Source organism: Canis lupus, chromosome 28 (genome assembly GCF_048164855.1).
Source record: "Canis lupus baileyi chromosome 28, mCanLup2.hap1, whole genome shotgun sequence".
Lineage (NCBI taxonomy): Eukaryota > Metazoa > Chordata > Mammalia > Carnivora > Canidae > Canis > Canis lupus.
This window is the reverse complement of record NC_132865.1, coordinates 14,419,623-14,437,372: the sequence shown is the minus strand read 5'-3', so window position 1 is coordinate 14,437,372 and position 17,750 is coordinate 14,419,623. Positions and strand designations below refer to the sequence as shown.

The 17,750-nt window shown below is 42.5% G+C and overlaps 1 protein-coding gene across 4 annotated transcripts in view; it reads right to left on the bottom strand.

The window, feature by feature from the left end:
* TPD52 (tumor protein D52) overlaps positions 1-17,750 on the bottom strand; it is a 107,476-nt gene that overhangs the window by 83,262 nt on the left and 6,464 nt on the right. Inside the window, exon 1 of one of the 4 annotated variants that reach the window (XM_072804132.1) lies at positions 13,997-14,130. The exons of the other annotated variants lie outside the window; for them this stretch is intronic. Within the exon in view, the coding sequence (XP_072660233.1) occupies positions 13,997-14,075 (79 nt within the window). The 5' untranslated portion in view covers positions 14,076-14,130. Of the gene's footprint in view, positions 1-13,996; positions 14,131-17,750 lie in introns of those variants that run through there. 4 annotated transcript variants of the gene reach the window in all.

Sequence of the window (17,750 nt, the reverse complement as noted above, 5' to 3'; positions counted from 1 at the left end):
GTGACGCTTATCTTTAGTGAAAATGCTTTGGATCCTCCCTCACCAGAATTACTCTTTTCCCTTAATTCAAATTGTATGGATCACTTTAACTATGGAGTCAGTGCATCTTCTGGTGCAGTGAAGGCTCACAGGCCTGCATCCCACACAAGCCAGCAACTCCCCAAGGCACAGATTAGGTCTCTACCTCTCATTAACCTAGTCAAATCAAGGATTCTCCACCATCCCACATCCATAAACAGAAAAAAACTAGAAAGTTATATTATTGGACATTTGTTAGGGTTGGGATGATCCCCAGTAATAAAGACTTGATTAACTGTGGAGAAGCTTGCTGTAGTCAGGGACCACATTTGGAAAATGGGAGAATCAGAGAAAGAGGAAAAAGGAATAAAACAAAACACAGACTGGTCCTGAGAAGAATTCAATTTTTCCTTCCTTTCTCTACCCCTACACTTTCTCTTGTAAGCGCATCAGAAGAGAATGGAAAAGGAGGATAATTGACGGAAACATCGTATTTGCACATTCACAGAGGAAGTGAGATGAAGCAGGTGGTTCAGGAGTCAAGAGAACAACACCCTCCAAGTCAGCTGCCAATGGCTTCCAGCACCTTATCGTAGTGGTCACAGAGCATGAACCTGGGAATCGGACTGATTTGGGTTTGCATCTTGATTCCACATTTAGGACCCATAAGACCAAGGAACAAAGCATCCACTTCTTGGGCCTTCAGATCTCCCACCTGTAAATTACTACAAATTACTAAGGCAGTTTTTGAAAGGACTAAATGAGACAATCTACAAGTTTATATGAAACATCTAGAAGGCTGCATGTTCTCTCATCCCCTTCTCTTCCCCTTACTGGAGCCAACCTTCAGAATCTGTGCCCCAAAGAGAAGGGTCTAAACCCTAACACAGTCAAGTCATCTCTATTTGTCTTTGTTGCTATAAATCCCAAAAGAGGCTCTAGCTGGGGCGCCTGGGTGGCTCAGTCAGTTAAGCAGCCAACTCTTGGTTTCAGCTCAGGTCGTGGGATCAGGCCCTACATTGGGCTCTGCACTCAGTGGAGTATCTGCTTGAGGATTCTCTCTCTCCCTCTGCCACTCTCCCCACTCACAGGCAACCACTCTCTCTCTAAAAAAAAAAAAAAAGAAAAATCAATCTTTTAAAAAAAAGAGGCCCTACTGTTGGAAAGACAACCTTTCCAATTTAAAAGTATGGGTACTTTGGAAAACACATTTTCCCTTTGACCAGAACTCATTAAAACTTAGCAAGTGGCCACCCATAAGCATAGTCCACGCTAATTTTTTTTTTAAGTTTCATAGTTAACACAATGTCCACCACATTAAAAGCAACCAACTGATCAATCAACTAAAAAATTATCATTTCTAGAATTTACAAGTATCACAAAAACCTACTCTGGGGACTAGAAGTATATAAAGATTAAAAAACCTACTAAGGACTAGATAGTTCCATTTTCAACATGAAGCACATGCATTAAATGTTTATTAAGATTCTAGTACATTCCACCGTATTAGGCACCAAAGCAAACAAAAACAACACGCTTTTCAAAAGAAAAAAGTGTTATTTATGCTCTCATTCGTGAAATATACACATTACATTTTTAAACAATCATAAACATCACAGTTTATTTGTGAACGAATCTGTAAAATTAAATCCGTGGAAAAGACTCCAATATTTAAGTTATATAGATATATAACAAATTCTATAATTAGTTTTAAAGAAAAAAGTTCAAGGAATGGTCAGAACCAACCAGGTCATTTACCCTTCTTCAAATGAAAGTCATCCTTGTCAGGCACATGTTTTTTTGTAATATCTTGTTCTCTTCTCTACTATGAAGAATATCACATTAACAATACAAATAATTAGTCAGTAAATTATATCTTAATGTTGCCAACATACAAGTTTAGGATTCTGCAATGGGAAGCCAAATCCCAAGAAAAATAAGACAGTACTTTAAAAAAACACTCAACAGTTAAAAACAGCAGACATTTTACAATACAGGAGGCCATAAAGACACTGATCAATAGTCATCAGAACCAGCAGGGCTCTCCAAGCTAATCGAGGTTAAGTGACCTTCCGCTCCTGCTCCCCTCCCTGAAGGGCCTTTGTCACACAGCTGGGACCAGCACCAGCTTCTCCATAGCAACTGCAGCGAGCCCTGTAGCACTAGGAAAAGCATCAGATGCCTCCCCTTGTATTAAATATGTAGTAGGCTTCAGGATAGTGGTCTTCTTGGGAGGGAGTTCATGGGATGCTCATGTGGCTCAGAGCCCACCGCCACCCTTTTCTCAAAATACCTTTTCTGTCAGATTCACGGAAATAAGCCCACAACTGGTTCCCTGAGACTGCGGAACTGCCTTCAGCATGGTGTTCGGTGCCCATCTTAATCAAATCGAAGGAGTTCCACATTTTTTTAGGTCATCTCTACCCCTTTGGCACCTCATCCAATAAGTTGTAACAGAAAAAAAAATCTAATAAAGCACTGTACCTATTTAAACCCTAATAAGCTCCTTAGATCTTGGTTGTTTGGAAAGAATTAACACTGTAATGGGTCACTCTGTGGGTTATTTTTTCATTTGTTTCCACACACCACATGAGGTTCCAAATGCACAACTGTCTCAGGCTCTGCTGAAGTATTCTGGGACAAGGAGGAGGAGAGGTTCACTGTGTATGTGGGGAGCCCCGGTGTTAAATCGGAACAAGTAAAAAAAAAAATCGGAACAAGTTTTGTTACCATTTATGGGGTACTTTCACATGCAAAAGCACAAAAGTAAATAATAGATATGCAGGTTTCCTTACAATAAAGTTTCTTGGCTTTAAAAGGAGATGCTCCCGAGAAGCTCAAAGATACACCAACAACATTGGCAAAGCACAGCTTGTAGCCCGAAGTGACCAATATAAGCAGATTTTGACAGCAAGTGATGATCTTTGAGCACACATGGCAGTTGTCATCATAAAAGTCTTTTTTTTCTTTAAAGATTTTTATTTATTTATTCATGGGAGACACAGAGAGAGAGAGAGGCAGAGACACAGGCAGAGGGAGAAGAAGGCTCCACGCAGGGAGCCCGATGTGGGACTCGATCCTGGGACTCCAGGATCACGCCCTGGGCCTAAGGCAGATGCTCAACCACTGAGACACCTGGGTGTCCCATATATAAAAGTTTTAACACTTTTTCATGGGAAAACAGTCTGCATGCTACAGACAAAGCAGGACTACCAAGGAGCTGCTGAAATGCAAGAACTCCTTCCTCTGCTTCTTTTTTATCTAAAACGTAGCTCAATGCCTGACACACAGCGAGTGCTCCAAGGAATGGGTGACTAAGAATCCTAAGAATTTTTCTCCTTCAGGAGAGCTGCACTTTATAGGACCACCTCCACGTCCAGTCACTTTTGGGAGCACCATTAACCAACAGCATGGCAAACTAGGAAAACCTAGTACAGACATTACATTTTTTACTCCAGGAATAGCAGCTTCCTCTATATGGTAGGCCAACGCCAGATTAAATCAACATTTTTCACTTGCCAGAGGCAAAGGAGAAAAAAAAAAATTTTTTTTTCTGAAACTGAACTTAAAAGCAATGCCCTTTATTCTCAGATTATGATCTTCCTGATTTGAGAGGGTGGAGAGGGGTGTTAAAAATCTCACACTTATAAAAAGATGGTGGCTTTATACTGGCTGATTTTAATGACTTGGCAAAACAAGGAACTGACAAGCCAGCATGAGCTCCCCACCTCTAATTCTGATTTTACCTACCTAGGAAATCAAACCTATTTGCAATGGTAGTGCTGAGATGTAACACCCACCTACTTTGCCACAACCTACCTAAGACGGTAGCCCCACCTAATACCTGCCAGACTCACTTAACACATATCGTTGCCCAGGGCAGAAAAGAAAAAGAGGAATAACTGGTTTAGGAAGTGGAGGATACAAGAAATGCTACATTTGGTTACCAATATGTAGAGTCTGACAAAAGGAAGGACACCCAGAATGGAGAAGTCTAACAATGACTTCACATTACAAGATACACTTGGACCTATATCCTCTATAAACTTGACATAAGCGAGCCATTGTTACCAAGGGCAATGCTTACCCACCAAGTGTACCGTGAGTGGAAAAAATGGTTGGATTATCAGTTTTAGGAAGTCTATAAAAAATGAAAAAAGACTGGCCAGCAGCCCAAAGCCCATTTCAAGCTGAATTTCCAAAGAGCCCAATCAGCACATTTTTACAATTTTCCTAGCAACTCCGGTTTAGGCCCAGCTTAGGAGGATAATGAATTACTCAGGGCTAGGTGTTAATGTGGTAAACATCATAAGGAGTCAGGGTGACGTTACCAACTAAAACAAAAATAACATAAAATATATAAATGCTCAGCAATTTCACTTCTCCATACTACCCTAGGCAAACATGCTTGCCTAAAGGATGGATAAACAAAGACGCTCAGTGCTGCAGTTATTTATAATAGTTTTACAAAATTCTGTAAAGAACCCAAATGCCCATTAATAGAAGTTAAATTAAAGCATATTTATACTCTGAAACACTATGCAGCAGTTAAAAAGAATGAAATGATCACAGTGGCACCCGATGACTCAGTCGGTGAAACATCCAACTCTTGATTTTGCCTCAGGTTGTGAGATAGAGCCCCACATAGGGCTCTGCGCTGAGCTGAGCATGGAACCTGGAACCTGCTTAAGATTTTGTCTCAAAAAAAAAAAAAAAAAAAAGATTTTCTGTCTCTCCTTCAACCTCTGCCCCTCGTGCCCTCCACACTCTTTTAAAAAAAAGAGGAAGTGATTGCTAGGTACTACCACAAAAAGCTCTGCACAAGACAGAGCTGATAAAAACTAGAGAAGCACCTATAGTACAATAGTATTTGCCCTTTTAAAAGGCACACATATGCAAAAATCAATTCTATGAGTGTTCCCAATGTGTGGTCCCTGAACCGGAGGCACTGATATCACCAGGGAACTCGCTAAAAATGCAAATTCCCAGGCCCCACCCCAGACCCACTGAATCAGCAATCTGAGTCTACTAATATGTTTAGACAAGCCCTCAGATGCAAACAAAAGCTTGAGAACTGCTAGTCTACACAGGTCTATATTCAGGTCGCTAAGAAAAGGACAAGACTCTCACCAAATGAGGTGTCTGAGCAAATATCTTTATCCATATTCTCTTGACCCGACCCCCCCATACTGCCTTTTTTTTTTTTTTTTAACAAGAAGTGTTTTCGTGCATTGTTGCACTGTTCCTATAAATTAAAAGTAACTTTTTTTTAGATACTACAGCTACTGGGAGGGGATTGGAGAAATGGTTAACCATGCAATTACAGTAGAGGAAAAGCTTATGGGATAGGAGAATGGAGGTTCCCTGTGAGCTAGTGAAATGTTGGAGCTCACAAACATCATGAAAAACAAGCCAAGTTAGGAATTTTACTCCAGAATTCTCAGGAGTGTATCAGTGAGTTCAGCTGATCTTACTAGCGTCTCCCACAGAAAATGTACACGATGGACACTTAGCTACCAAAGAATAATGCAAACATTGTTTTGGAAAAGCTGAAGTTTCACAAAATCTTCTGTTGTCCTGTTTTGTTGATTCCTTTGCACTATACTCTGCGGTGGACAATGCTGCTCCCAGGCTTTGCTGTCATCTTTATATTTTCTGGGGCTGCTTCCTTGAGCAGCAGGGAAAAGGAGACAGGAAACAGGGCTTTGAAATCTAAGTAACAAATGTAACCCTCTTAGCCCTGACATCCCTTTCCAGGTTGTGGGGTCTGGAAATGCATAAACTCAAGCAAACACCTACACCTGTATTTTATTTCTCACCAACTTCACAGAAGTAAAATGGACCATTACTGCCAATATTTATAAACAAAGATGCACAAGTGTAGTCTGGAATCCACTTTAAAATAAGGTTATGGGGGGGGGGGCACCTGGGTGGCTCAGTTGGTTAAGTGTCTGCCATTGGTTTAGGTCATGATCTCAGGGTCCTGGGATGGAGGCCCGCAAGGGGAGCCTGCTTTTCCCTCTCCCTTTGTCCCTCCCCCCTGCTCTTGTGCTCTCCCTCTCTCTCATAAATAAATAAAATCTTTTAAAAAATAAACTAAGGTTATGGAAAACTATAATATAAAAATAGGATTAGCTATAGTTAATTTTCAGCAGAGAATGGCAAGTAGGAGATAACCTTTTAATCTCCCTATTATTGCTACAAGTCATGTTCCAAACTAGGAATAAAAATAACTGGTACTTTATAAAGAATTATGAATTTTCCACTCAAATTTTTTTAAGCGAGAAGCCCATTTGATGTCCAAAATGCAGGTATCACCCTTGACACACATCCTACAACAGCTTAAAAAGCCAACATCTAACACAGCCTAGATATTCTTACCTTAACTCTGCGATAAAAGATCAAGTATAAGTTTCTCTCTCTAAAACAAGTACTCTTCAAGTTTCACTGAAGAGAAAAAAAGGAATAAGAGTACATTCTCACTCCTGGGTTTTGGGAACATCAGCTCCTTCAGTTTCAAGCTTTATTCTCCTAGATATTGCGAGGTCATCACAACCCACTTGTTCTTTGACACAAGCAAAACCCCATGCTTAAAGTGACTGCAGACCTACAAAGGAACAGCTGTGTGCCATTCAATGATCTGGGCCATGCTTCTCCATGGTACAGAGAAAAATGATCTCTTTTTTAACCTGAAAGCATGCATAGTTTTCCTTCTCATCTCCCACCATTTAGCCAATTTTTTTTTTCCTTTAACAAGGCCAACTTTTTAGCCACATCCATTTAAGAAGCTTAGGTTCTTTACCTAGCGAAGATGAAACAAAAAGTTACAGCCTCATAAAATAGAAATTTCCAAGTTTTTAAAAAAGAAAAGATTTAACACTACATCAAGAATAATAAAGAAAAATACGATTTCGCTCTGGAGAGAAAAAGACTTAAAACTTAAGAAAAAGACCGTAGTGTCAGGCATCAGATATATTAAGAGATCATCCTGTAATATGTCCACTGTAGTAGATCCATTCCCAAATGAGTCAGGAAGCAAGTGAAAAGCCAGGATAGAATTGCCTTTATGTCAACATCTGTCAGAGAAGGACGAAGCAATTACTGATAAGCAGCTTTCAGTATAAACAAGAGCCCTTGTACCTCTCTGTTACGTCGATAACAGAATGCTGCAACCCTGGGGAGCCTCTACCTTCCTGCGCCCCCTTCTAGAACAGACATTTCTGAATACTTCTGAATACTGCCTCTACCTCCCCCTACGGCCACCCACCTCAGAAGCAGGCCCATCCTGAGCATCTTTTTCCTCCCCTCCTCCCCACCCCAGCTCTCCAGGGACGCTGGAGGACCAGGCCAGCCCGCAACCATGACTAACAGAATCACATGGGCAGAAGCCAACTCCACCTGGGCTGGCATGAAGCAACCTGAGCAGCACGTTGAAATGAATGAAATGAAATGCTGCTATGAGAACACCTTTCCTCAACACCCCCAGCCCCCCCAATCCCCCCCCATACCAATTACATTTACTATCCCAAACTGTGACTGGCAAATCCAGCTTTCAAGAAGATCTCTTCCATGAGAGAAGTCAGGCACAAGCAGGTCTCAGGGTCCCTTTGAACAGAGGAAACTTGATATCCTGAAGGCCTGCCAAAGAAAGCAGCCTGTGTTTCAAGTCCGAGCTTGTGATTAGGAACCTGAATAGTGACTGGACAGGGTGTGTGCAGGGGAGAGGCAGGAGGGCTGGCGGAGGAGTATGAGTGACTACCGGAAATGAGGCCTGGGCTTTGGTTTTTACTTTCATTAAAACGTGTTTATGTTTCCCTTAGCACATCTGTCCCTTAATTAACAGGTATTTTCAAAGAAGGGATGATGCTGAGACACAAACAAATAAATGTGGGAGGCGGGGTGCTTAAGATGACAGAGGTCTCTAGGCCCCTCTTATTTAAAAGACGTGTTACGTTGCTTTGTTTTTATACATTTTTGTCCCCGAGGATTATGTTTAGCTTGGGGGGGGGGGGGCGGGAATGATAAAGAATTACTGCAAAGCACTGAAAAATACTATACACATTTATGGCTGCCTGAAGCTGGAGATGCCAGGTAAGTGAAGGAAGCTAATGGCAGCCACAGTTGCTTCCTAAAAAGCCCCCCCCCCACCAAGGGAGCTGCCCACTGGCTTGGCTGGAATAAGCAGAGGTGTATTCAGCAGGAAAAACTAATTCCTCAAAAGGTGCTGAAGTTCCCTCAAGTGAGTCCTACAGGGGTGAAGGGAATGCTTCTTTTCCAGCACTTCCACTCCCACCTCAGCACGGCCTTCTCCCCAAAACAGCAATCGCAAGACCTAAACTGCGGACCCAAGGACTCTGGCTCTACTGGCATCCAAACGTGACTCATCTCCAGTTAACACAAGGATTCACAAGCACAATCCCGTACGCTGGAGACTTGGTTTTATTAAATAAATCTGCTCCATTTTAGCAAATGTATGTCTGTAACAAATCCATTTAAAATAAGGACTCTTGGGGTACCTGGGCGGCTCAATCAGTTAGGCATCCAACTCTTGGTTTCAGCTCAGGGGCATGATCCTGGGGTCCAGGGATTGCATCCCACATGGGGCTCCCCACGGGGAGCCTGCTTCTCCCTCTGCCAATGTCTCTGCCTCTCTCTGTGTGTCTCTCATGAATAAATAAATAAAATCTCTAAAAATTTTTTTTAATTTAAAAAATAAAAATAAAATCACATCTCTCTACATGACTGACAGGTGGCAAAATATTATAAACTGTATGATACTGGGTAGTTCTTTAAGTCCCCCACACTTCACTCCCCCTTATCAGTAAGATGGAAAAGGAAGAGTCCATCTGAGCAGAGATGCAGAGAAGCTCAAAGAAGGCATCTGCTGCCCTGAACTGCTTGGCTGGAGCCAGGACCAGGCATATACTGAATACATCGTGAGCATCCTGCCAAATAAAATTCCTCCTTCCCACATGGTACTGGTTGAAAATAAGTAAGAATTTCACATTCTTCCAAAGCTGAAAGGCCCAAACCATCCCCATCTCACCTTCTGCATCCTTCCAGTCACCTTTGCAACCTCTAGAGAAAAGACCAAAACTGCCACACTCTGTGGCAGGGCGCCTCGTGAAGGGCCCACGAACTTTATTCTTTTGATCAGCATGGAAAACACAGATGTGAGGTAGTGGTATTAATGGCACAATGGACACACGTTAAAAATTCCCCAATGGGTCTCCTGGGGGACTCCATGGGCTGTGGTCCTGACTCCTGATCCCAGCTCAGGTCTTGATCTCAGGGTTGTGAGTTCAAGTCTCACACTGGGCTCCATGCTGGGCGTGGAGCCTACTTAAAAACAAATTCCCCAAAACTGCATTTTATTGTCAAAAGCAAAAGGGTGACTGGGGGTGAACAAGCCCCCGGGTCAGGAGAAGCAGGACAGTCTGAGTGCCGGAGGCTCATGGTACAGTGCTCTGTGTGCAAATGTGGGTGAAAGCCCCAGGAGCCCAGCCCGGAGGGACTGCCCACCGCACAGCCTCCTCCTCCACTTAGGGAGCTGGAACACTTGCTGGTGGCCAACATGTCCAGAATCTAAGGTGGAAGTGACAATATGACAAGTGTCCATACTCTGGGATGACACGGGATTAGAAATGCGATTGACTACTTCCCTCAATTCCTTCAATTGATAAAGAAAAATCAAAAGTTCCTCTTCATCTTCCAGTAAATTTTAAAAACCATGCAGCCTCTTAGTGTTTCCACTCTGCCCAGAATGCATAGAGACCCAAAGAGTTAAATAAAGTGTGAGTTCTGAAGATTCTAACGACTAATTTGAAATATTTTGTCTAAGCTTTGAATCATTACACACATGCCGAGAGAGAGAGAGAGAGAGAGAGAGAGCCCTAAATTAATGTCACAGGGGATCCCTGGGTGGCTCAGTGGTTGAGCACCTGCCTTTGGCCCAGGGCGTGATCCTGGAGACCCGGGATCGAGTCCCACGTCGGGCTCCCTGCATGGAGCCTGCTTCTCCCTCTGCCTGTGTCTCTGCTTCTCTGTGTGTGTCTCTCATGAATAAATAAATAAAATCTTAAAAAAAAATTAATGTCACAATAGCAATGAAATTAATTAATAATAAATGAACAAACTAGGAAATATGTTACTCGGGGATTTTTTTATTCCCTCAGAAAAAAACGTTAATACTAATAGGAAACATAAAATATCTTGAATAAATCCATGAAATAAAAGCAAAATTAAAAAAAAAAAAAGAACAACAAAAGTCCTGAGTTCTGTTTTATGACCCAAAATGGGGAAAGATAGAAAGGAGCGGGAGAAAATGGAAATTCGGTGGAGATAAAAGACAGGAAAAGAGAGGAAAGCTGAAGGAAGGAGGAAGAGCAAAGTTGGATGACAGACCCACAGAAAGTGTGGTGTGCAAAAGAGAAAACTGACAGGAGCCAAAAGACAGATGTGTGATTTGTAGTTTACACTTCACTCTGGATTTTGAGGAATTATCAAAGCTATCAAGTGCACTTGGGTGTTTGAGCAGAGTTCACTCCTCTTCAAATTTAACAGCTACGGTTGCTATTATAAATAGAATAATCAGACTAGGAAAACATCATCAGACCAGCTGCAGTGACCACAGCCCCAGCCAGAGGCAAACCAGCAAAACAGCAACCCCCCTCCCAGGACTGGAGTCCCTTCTGGAGATTAAAAAGAAGAAGTCTGCGGGATCCCTGGGTGGCTCATCGGTTTGGAGCCTGCCTTTGGCCCAGGGCGTGACCCTGGAGTCTGGGGATTGAATCCCATCCCAGGAATCCCACGTCGGGCCCCCTGCATGGAGCCTGCTTCTCCCTCTGCCTGTGTCTCTGCCTCTCTCTATGTCTCTCATGAATAACTAAATAAAAATATTTAAAAAAAAAAAAAAAGAGGAAGTCTGAAATTGGATTATAATTCTGGGAAAAAATAAAAGCCCCTAAACCAAGAGCAATCTGTCATATTATCTTTACTGTTAGTCAAAATTTTTATCTAATCCCTGAAGCAATGGGCAATCCATTTTAAACATCATCATCAGAATAGATTTGAAAGGTATGTTTCCCTTCCAACAGTGACCCGAGAGAAATAGCTGGTGGACTCCTGTTTGGGACCTGTCACTCTGGACTGCAAATCATTTTTCAAGAGAGCCTTCAAGAGAATATTTGACAAACCCAGGCACGCTGCACAAATGAATCCCACAGCCAAGACACTCCATGATGGAAGTGAGCTCTCACAACTTCAGATTCGCCCTGAGAAATCACCAGTTTAAAAAAAAAAAAGAAAAAAGAAAAAAAAAAAAACAAGTTACAGCTTCACTAGGATTTGGCTCAAATGTCACCTCCAGGCGAAATTGCTTCTCTGGCTCTCATACCACCCAGAGAATGTGTAATACTGCACTTTCATTTTGCAAGTATTTAATAAGTACTTACTCTCTGCAAAGCTGTTACCATTAAAGTGAATTATTGCTCATAGACTTCAGCTCCTTGAAGGTCAAACTCCAGGGTATGACTATTATAATACATTTTGCATTAAAAGCATCTTAACTAAAACCAGTGACATATACAGCAATAGCAAAGCCAGTTATTCTCCCCCTGCTTCTGGCTTCTCTCTTTTTACAAATGCGCACAGAGGTCAAACTACCACCCTCTTTGCGTTCAAAAACAAAACCTGGGATCCCTGGGTGGCGCAGCGGTTTGGCGCCTGCCTTTGGCCCAGGGCGCGATCCTGGAGACCTGGGATCGAATCCCACATCGGGCTCCCGGTGCATGGAGGCTGCTTCTCCCTCTGCCTATGTCTCTGCCTCTCTCTCTCTCTCTGTGACTATCATAAATAAATAAAATTAAAAACAAAACAAAACAAAACCTGACACTGGATACTGGTGAGCAGTCCCACCCCACCCCAACCCATGGAGTCTGAACCCCTCAGCATTACCTACCATGGGTCCTCAGCACCTGCCAATACCCAATACTCTTTCTGGCCCATCCACTTGGCTCTTTCCACTTGCCTCTCCACCGCCCCTGAAAGTTGAACTCCCTCTGTCTTAACTTCCACCTTCCTCTCTCTGCCCTGAAATGTTCACATCCAAGTTCTGCTCTCCTTTCACTCCACTTTCCTAGCCCTCCCCCGCTCCCCCCGCCCCCCACTGGGCCATCTCAGCAACTTAATAGCTTCCAAGATCACAAGTCTCCCAAACCTCAACATCCTGCCCAGCTCCTTCTCTTAGAGATCCGTATTTCACCCCTGAACCTACCCACATAAACGTCCCATGAGACCTGGGTAGTGATTTTAAAACATGTGCCCAGAGCCACTGATGCTCTTCCCTCCCAAAGTGGAGGCAAGTCTCACCTCCTTCTCCTTGAGTATGGGCTGGCCTCTGCTGGCACATTTCTAACAGAATGAGGACGAAGTGATGCCCGAGGCGAAGTCATAAAAGCCACACAGCTTCTGTCCACCTCTCTCTTAAGAGTCACACCTTGGGAGCCCTTAGGGAACACACAAGAAGGGTGGGCATCCCGGGGCTGCCCACTGTCAGGTCTACAGCACAGTCTCCGGCATAAACTACTACTCAACACAGGCAACCAAATAACCACCATCAAACAGGCCCGTGCTGGGGGGGGTTTTCTGGTGGCCACGCAGACAGAGACGGGTGCTGAGGAGCCCCAGCTGGTTGAGTCTTCCCAGTACCACCACCCCTCATGGGAGTGAGTAAGCCTTCAGATGATCTCCGCCTCACACTTCAAATCGCCCCAGCTGAGGCTGAGCAGAGACAAGCTGTCCCCTCCAAGCGCTGCCCAAGTGACAGATCTGTGACCATAACAAATGCTGTTGTAAACCACTGGGTTTTACCATGGTGTGTTATGCAGTTCGGACAACTGGGAAGGCCTCAAGTGTGCCATACTCCAAACATAATTATCTGCTTCCCTGCATCTGCTTTTCTTTCTAGATTTTCCATCCCAGTTCCTTTTCCATGCAACCTGAAAGCCCTTCTCTCTACTCTTCTCTAACCCTCACATCCCCTCCACCCCTGACATGACACACGGTAGCCCAGCCATCTCTCAGGAACCCAGCACCCCCACCTCTGGTGTGGAAAACTAATAAAAAGGAAACCTCACTAAAATGGAGTTGGGGGGGTGGGGAGGGGGAACTCTCTTGCCCCACCACTCGTAGTGGATTGCAGACCCAACAGGAAGAGAGACAGGACCTTGCACACAGATACTACTTTACAATTCTAGCAGGAAGAAAGGAGACTTCCTCCTGCCCCAGCAGCCCAGCCAATGAGAGAGAGTCCCAGCTCGGCTAATGAAAAGCCACTAGGCTTAGAACCCCCAGTTTAGGGCCCCTGGGTGGCTCAGTCTGTTGAGCGTGGGACTCTTGGCTTTGGCTCAGGCATGATTTCAAGGTCGTGGGATCGGGCCTGGCTAGGGCTCCACGCTCAGGGCAGAGTCTGTTTGAGATCCCCTTCCTCCCTCTCCTTCCTGCTCTGCTTATCCTGCTGCTTCTTTCTCTCTCAAATAAATCAATAAAATCATTAAAAAATAAAATAAAAACCCTCCCAGTTGACTCCAATGAGGTCTTTGTTTATGACAGTCTTCCCAGCTTCCCACTTTCTTCTACAAAAGAAGATTCCTCTCCTGTGCTCGGTGGACTTGCCTGTGGATTTTGCCATAGTTTTCTTGTCCTGGATTGCAATTCTCCATTATTCTCAAAGAAACTCATCTGTTGCTGGTAAAATAACTGGCAGTTTTGCTTCTTAGGGTTAACACTGGCTAGGAATACAGAGACACGCTTTACCTGGTTTGCTAGTACCTTCTATTCAATTGCCAAAATAATATCCTAAAACTGAACTCCCCACACCTGCCACCTACTAACCACCTACAGAATACCGTCTGGATTCCTGATCCTAGCACACAAGACTGCTCACACCACCACCCCCTCCCCACACCCAGATGACTACCTGAGGTTCCGGATCCAGGGAAATTCTGAGGATTCACAAACACCCCTTTGCCCATCCGTGCCACTGCTTCATTGTACATGTTGACTTGCCTCCATAAACTCCTTTCCTCGTCTTTCTCTCACCCCTCACAAAGATTCTTACTTAGCCATCCAGTCCAAGGTCAAAGGTCATGTACTGTAAGAATCTTTTCTGATGACCCAGCCAGAGTTGCTCACTTCCTCCTCCATCACTTATGCAAGCTCTTACAACACCCATTTCAAGACAATGAGCAAGCTCTATGTCTCTTTCTCAAGACTGGCCTTGAGCCTGAGGGCAGACATCATAGCATGTTTGCTTTCAAATACATTAAATGTTTAATTTGAACGGGAAACCACCAAAGTAGCCTTTTACAGAAATGTTTAATATTCAGTTTCAGAATCAATACTATTCAGCACCAAAACTAGTCATCCCTTTACACCTTATTTCTTCATTTGTAAAGCAGGGATATTAAAGCACTGTTCATGGGTTTCTTGGGAAGATATTTAAAGATGGGGCAGCCCAGGTAGCTCAGCGGTTTAGCACCACCTTCGGCCCAGGGCATGATCCTGGGGATGCGGAATCGAGTCCCACATCGGCTCCCTGTATGGAGCCTGTTTCTCCCTCTGCCTGTGTCTCTGCCTCTCTCTCTCTCTCTCTCTCTCTCTCTCTCTCTGTGTGTGTCTCATGAATAAATAAAATCTTTTTAAAAAAATAAATAAAATATTTTTTAAAAAGATATTAAAAAATGAAACTTGAAAAGCACTTAGAATATAACCTAACATATAAAACACACTCAGCAAATGCTGTTGCTGGTATTAGAAGGAGTCGGAGGAGTATTTCTATAAGTGATCCAGTAAAAACCCCAGCTGGAAGACTTAGGTAATTATAATGCAAGGCTGACGCTATGTCCCTTCAGATTCCAATTTTATTTTAATTAGTTGAGGAAAAAAAACATCTCTAAGAAGTATGAAGTATCCCCAGGGCTTTAAAAACGGTTAACAAGTGTAGCTTAAATTTTTCTTGGGGTCCTGATGATTCTCTTAGAGATAAGAGGTGTGGGACAAAGTTTTTGTAGCACTCACCACATCTAGCACAGTGTATGTAGGGAAGTCGTGATCAATCAGCTTCTGTTTCCTCGTATATAAAGGGAAAATAATACCAGTCCTATCACCCACCAGCACTAAGATTCAAATGAAATAATACGTCAAAAAATTAATAAGAGTTTTGCAAAAGCCAGGTGGTGGTATCACCATCATCACCAATATCATTCTGAGTTCTAATAAAGTGATATACCAAAAGGGATATTCTCACAAGAGACCAAAACAATAGGTTGGTCATCCTTTTGCTAACTGCCCCCAAGGCCAAAATGTTTGCATTTTTCTCTCTCTGCAGAATTCTCATTCTGGTTAACTAGTGGTCAGTACTTGACACCACTGTCAACATACCCCCTTGCCCTTCTCAACTGCAGTCAAAGAAAACTTCTAAAATGCGCGGAGACCACCCATGCCTCCTAAGCCCAGGACACATTTGAAGCAAATAACTAACTTTGGTAGAACAACATAGGAAATGCATCCGTGAAAATATTTATTGAGCACTACATCCAAAATGCTTTAGAGAATAGAAATGCAACCTCACTGTCTCTTTCTCTATCTACATACATATATACACACAGTTAACATAATACCTCAGAAGTAAAGTACTAATTTGGCTTCTTCTATTTACAGATTTTCAGTGATTATATATAAAACTAAAAAATATTTGGAACCTATCGTCTTGCCTCTCTGCCAAACCATTATCCTTTCCTAATTCTTAGTCACTCTATCTAACCCAATCTGACTCTATGCTAGGAATCTTTCCAATTAATTACGCACAACAGGACAAAGATTTATGGAGTACCTACTACATACACACCTGACTGAGTGCTAGGAATACAAATATAAGAACCTTTTTCTGTTCTAGTGACACTTTATTTCCAGCCAACTACAGAAACTAATGAGTTAGATAAACTACTATCTTCATTCCTATAGCCCTATTGATTGCACCAGATGTTCCTTTTCACACCACAATGCCTCCAACAAAGCCCAGAACACAATGGCTGAAGTCTGATCCTAACAGTAAACTCCCAATCCTAAACTTTATCAAAGTTATGCTTATATAAATTTTTAAACTGACATTATTTGCCTATCTGTAACATGAAACACACCATGCCTATAAGCCGAGGCATGTAAATTAACAGTAATACCTAAACCCACTATTTTTAGTACTGACTTATTACAAAAGTGTGGTAAGAGAGAAGACTTAAAGACCCAGGGAAGGAAGAACTGAAAGCTGCCCAGAGCCATGCAAATTACTCCCAAAAATGTCACCTACAAAGTATTTGCTCTTAATACTGTATTTTGTTAGTAAAAACAACATCTTAAAGGTCTGACATAACCAAAATAAAAATAAAAACAGGAAAAATATGTGCCACAAAACACAAAGGTTTAATAGGACCATGGGGGGGATGATGAGAAGGCGGCCAAGACACACCAAGATCCAAGTATAAAAAGTGAGTAACAACCTTAAGAGGAGAAGAAAAATGGCTAATAACATATATAGCTTCTCAGTAAATAGAGGAATTTTAAATAAAAAGAGATGGCATTTTTCTCCTATAGAGTTCCTAATTCTTTTTTCTTTTCTTCTTCTTCTTTTTTTTTTTTAATGCAATGACATTTGTGCAGCAAAGGAAACAACCAAGAGCAAAAAGACAACCTACTGAATGGGAGAAAATACATGTAAACCATTGATCTCATAAGGGCTTAGTATCCATAATACATAAAGAACTTTTACAACTTGGCAACAGTAACAAAAACAAATTATCCAAACAAAAATGGGCACAGGACTTCAACTGACATTTCTCTAGAGAAGACATACTGACGGCCCACAAGCATATAAAAAGATGTTCCACATCATTCATCATCATGAAAGTGCAAATCAAAACTACAATGAGCTATCACCTCACACCCACTGAGATAGCCTCTATCAATCAATCAATCAACGAACAAGTGTTGTTGAAGATGCAAAAAAACAAACCCTTTCAACCTCCTCTGTCCATTTTTTTGCTCCCCACTCACACCTTCCCTCCTCCCTTTAAAATAACTGTTGGTGGGTGACACCTGGCTCAGTCAGCTGAGCGACCAAATCCTGGTTTCAGCTCAGGTCACAACCTCAGGGTTATGAGATCAAGCCCCACATGAGCGCCACACAGGGTATGGAGCCTGCTTAAGATTCTCTTTCTCTACCCCTCTGCTCCTCCCATGCCTCCCTCCATGAAAGAAAGCGAGGAATGAAAGAAAGAGAGAGAAATGGGGGACAGGGAGGTAGAGAAGGAGAGGGAGAAAAGCTATACCAACAGGATTTCTGTTGTATTTTCATCTAGACAAATTGATTCTAATGTTCATTTGGAAATGGAATCTGGCAAGAATAGCTAGGAAAAAATTCTAACAATAAAAATAGAGGGGCTCTTGGCTGGCTCAGTTGGTAGAGTGTGTGACTCTTGATCTCAGGGTCAGGAGTTTGAGCTCCATGATGGGCATGGGGAAAGAGAAAGAAAAAAGAAAAGAAAAGAAAAAAAGAGAAGAGGAGAAGAAAAGAGAAGAGAAGAGAAAGAGAGAGGGAGGAAAGAAAGAAAAAAAGAAGAAAAGAAAGAAAGAAAGAAAGAAAGAAAGAAAGAAAGAAAGAAAGAAGAAAGAAAGAA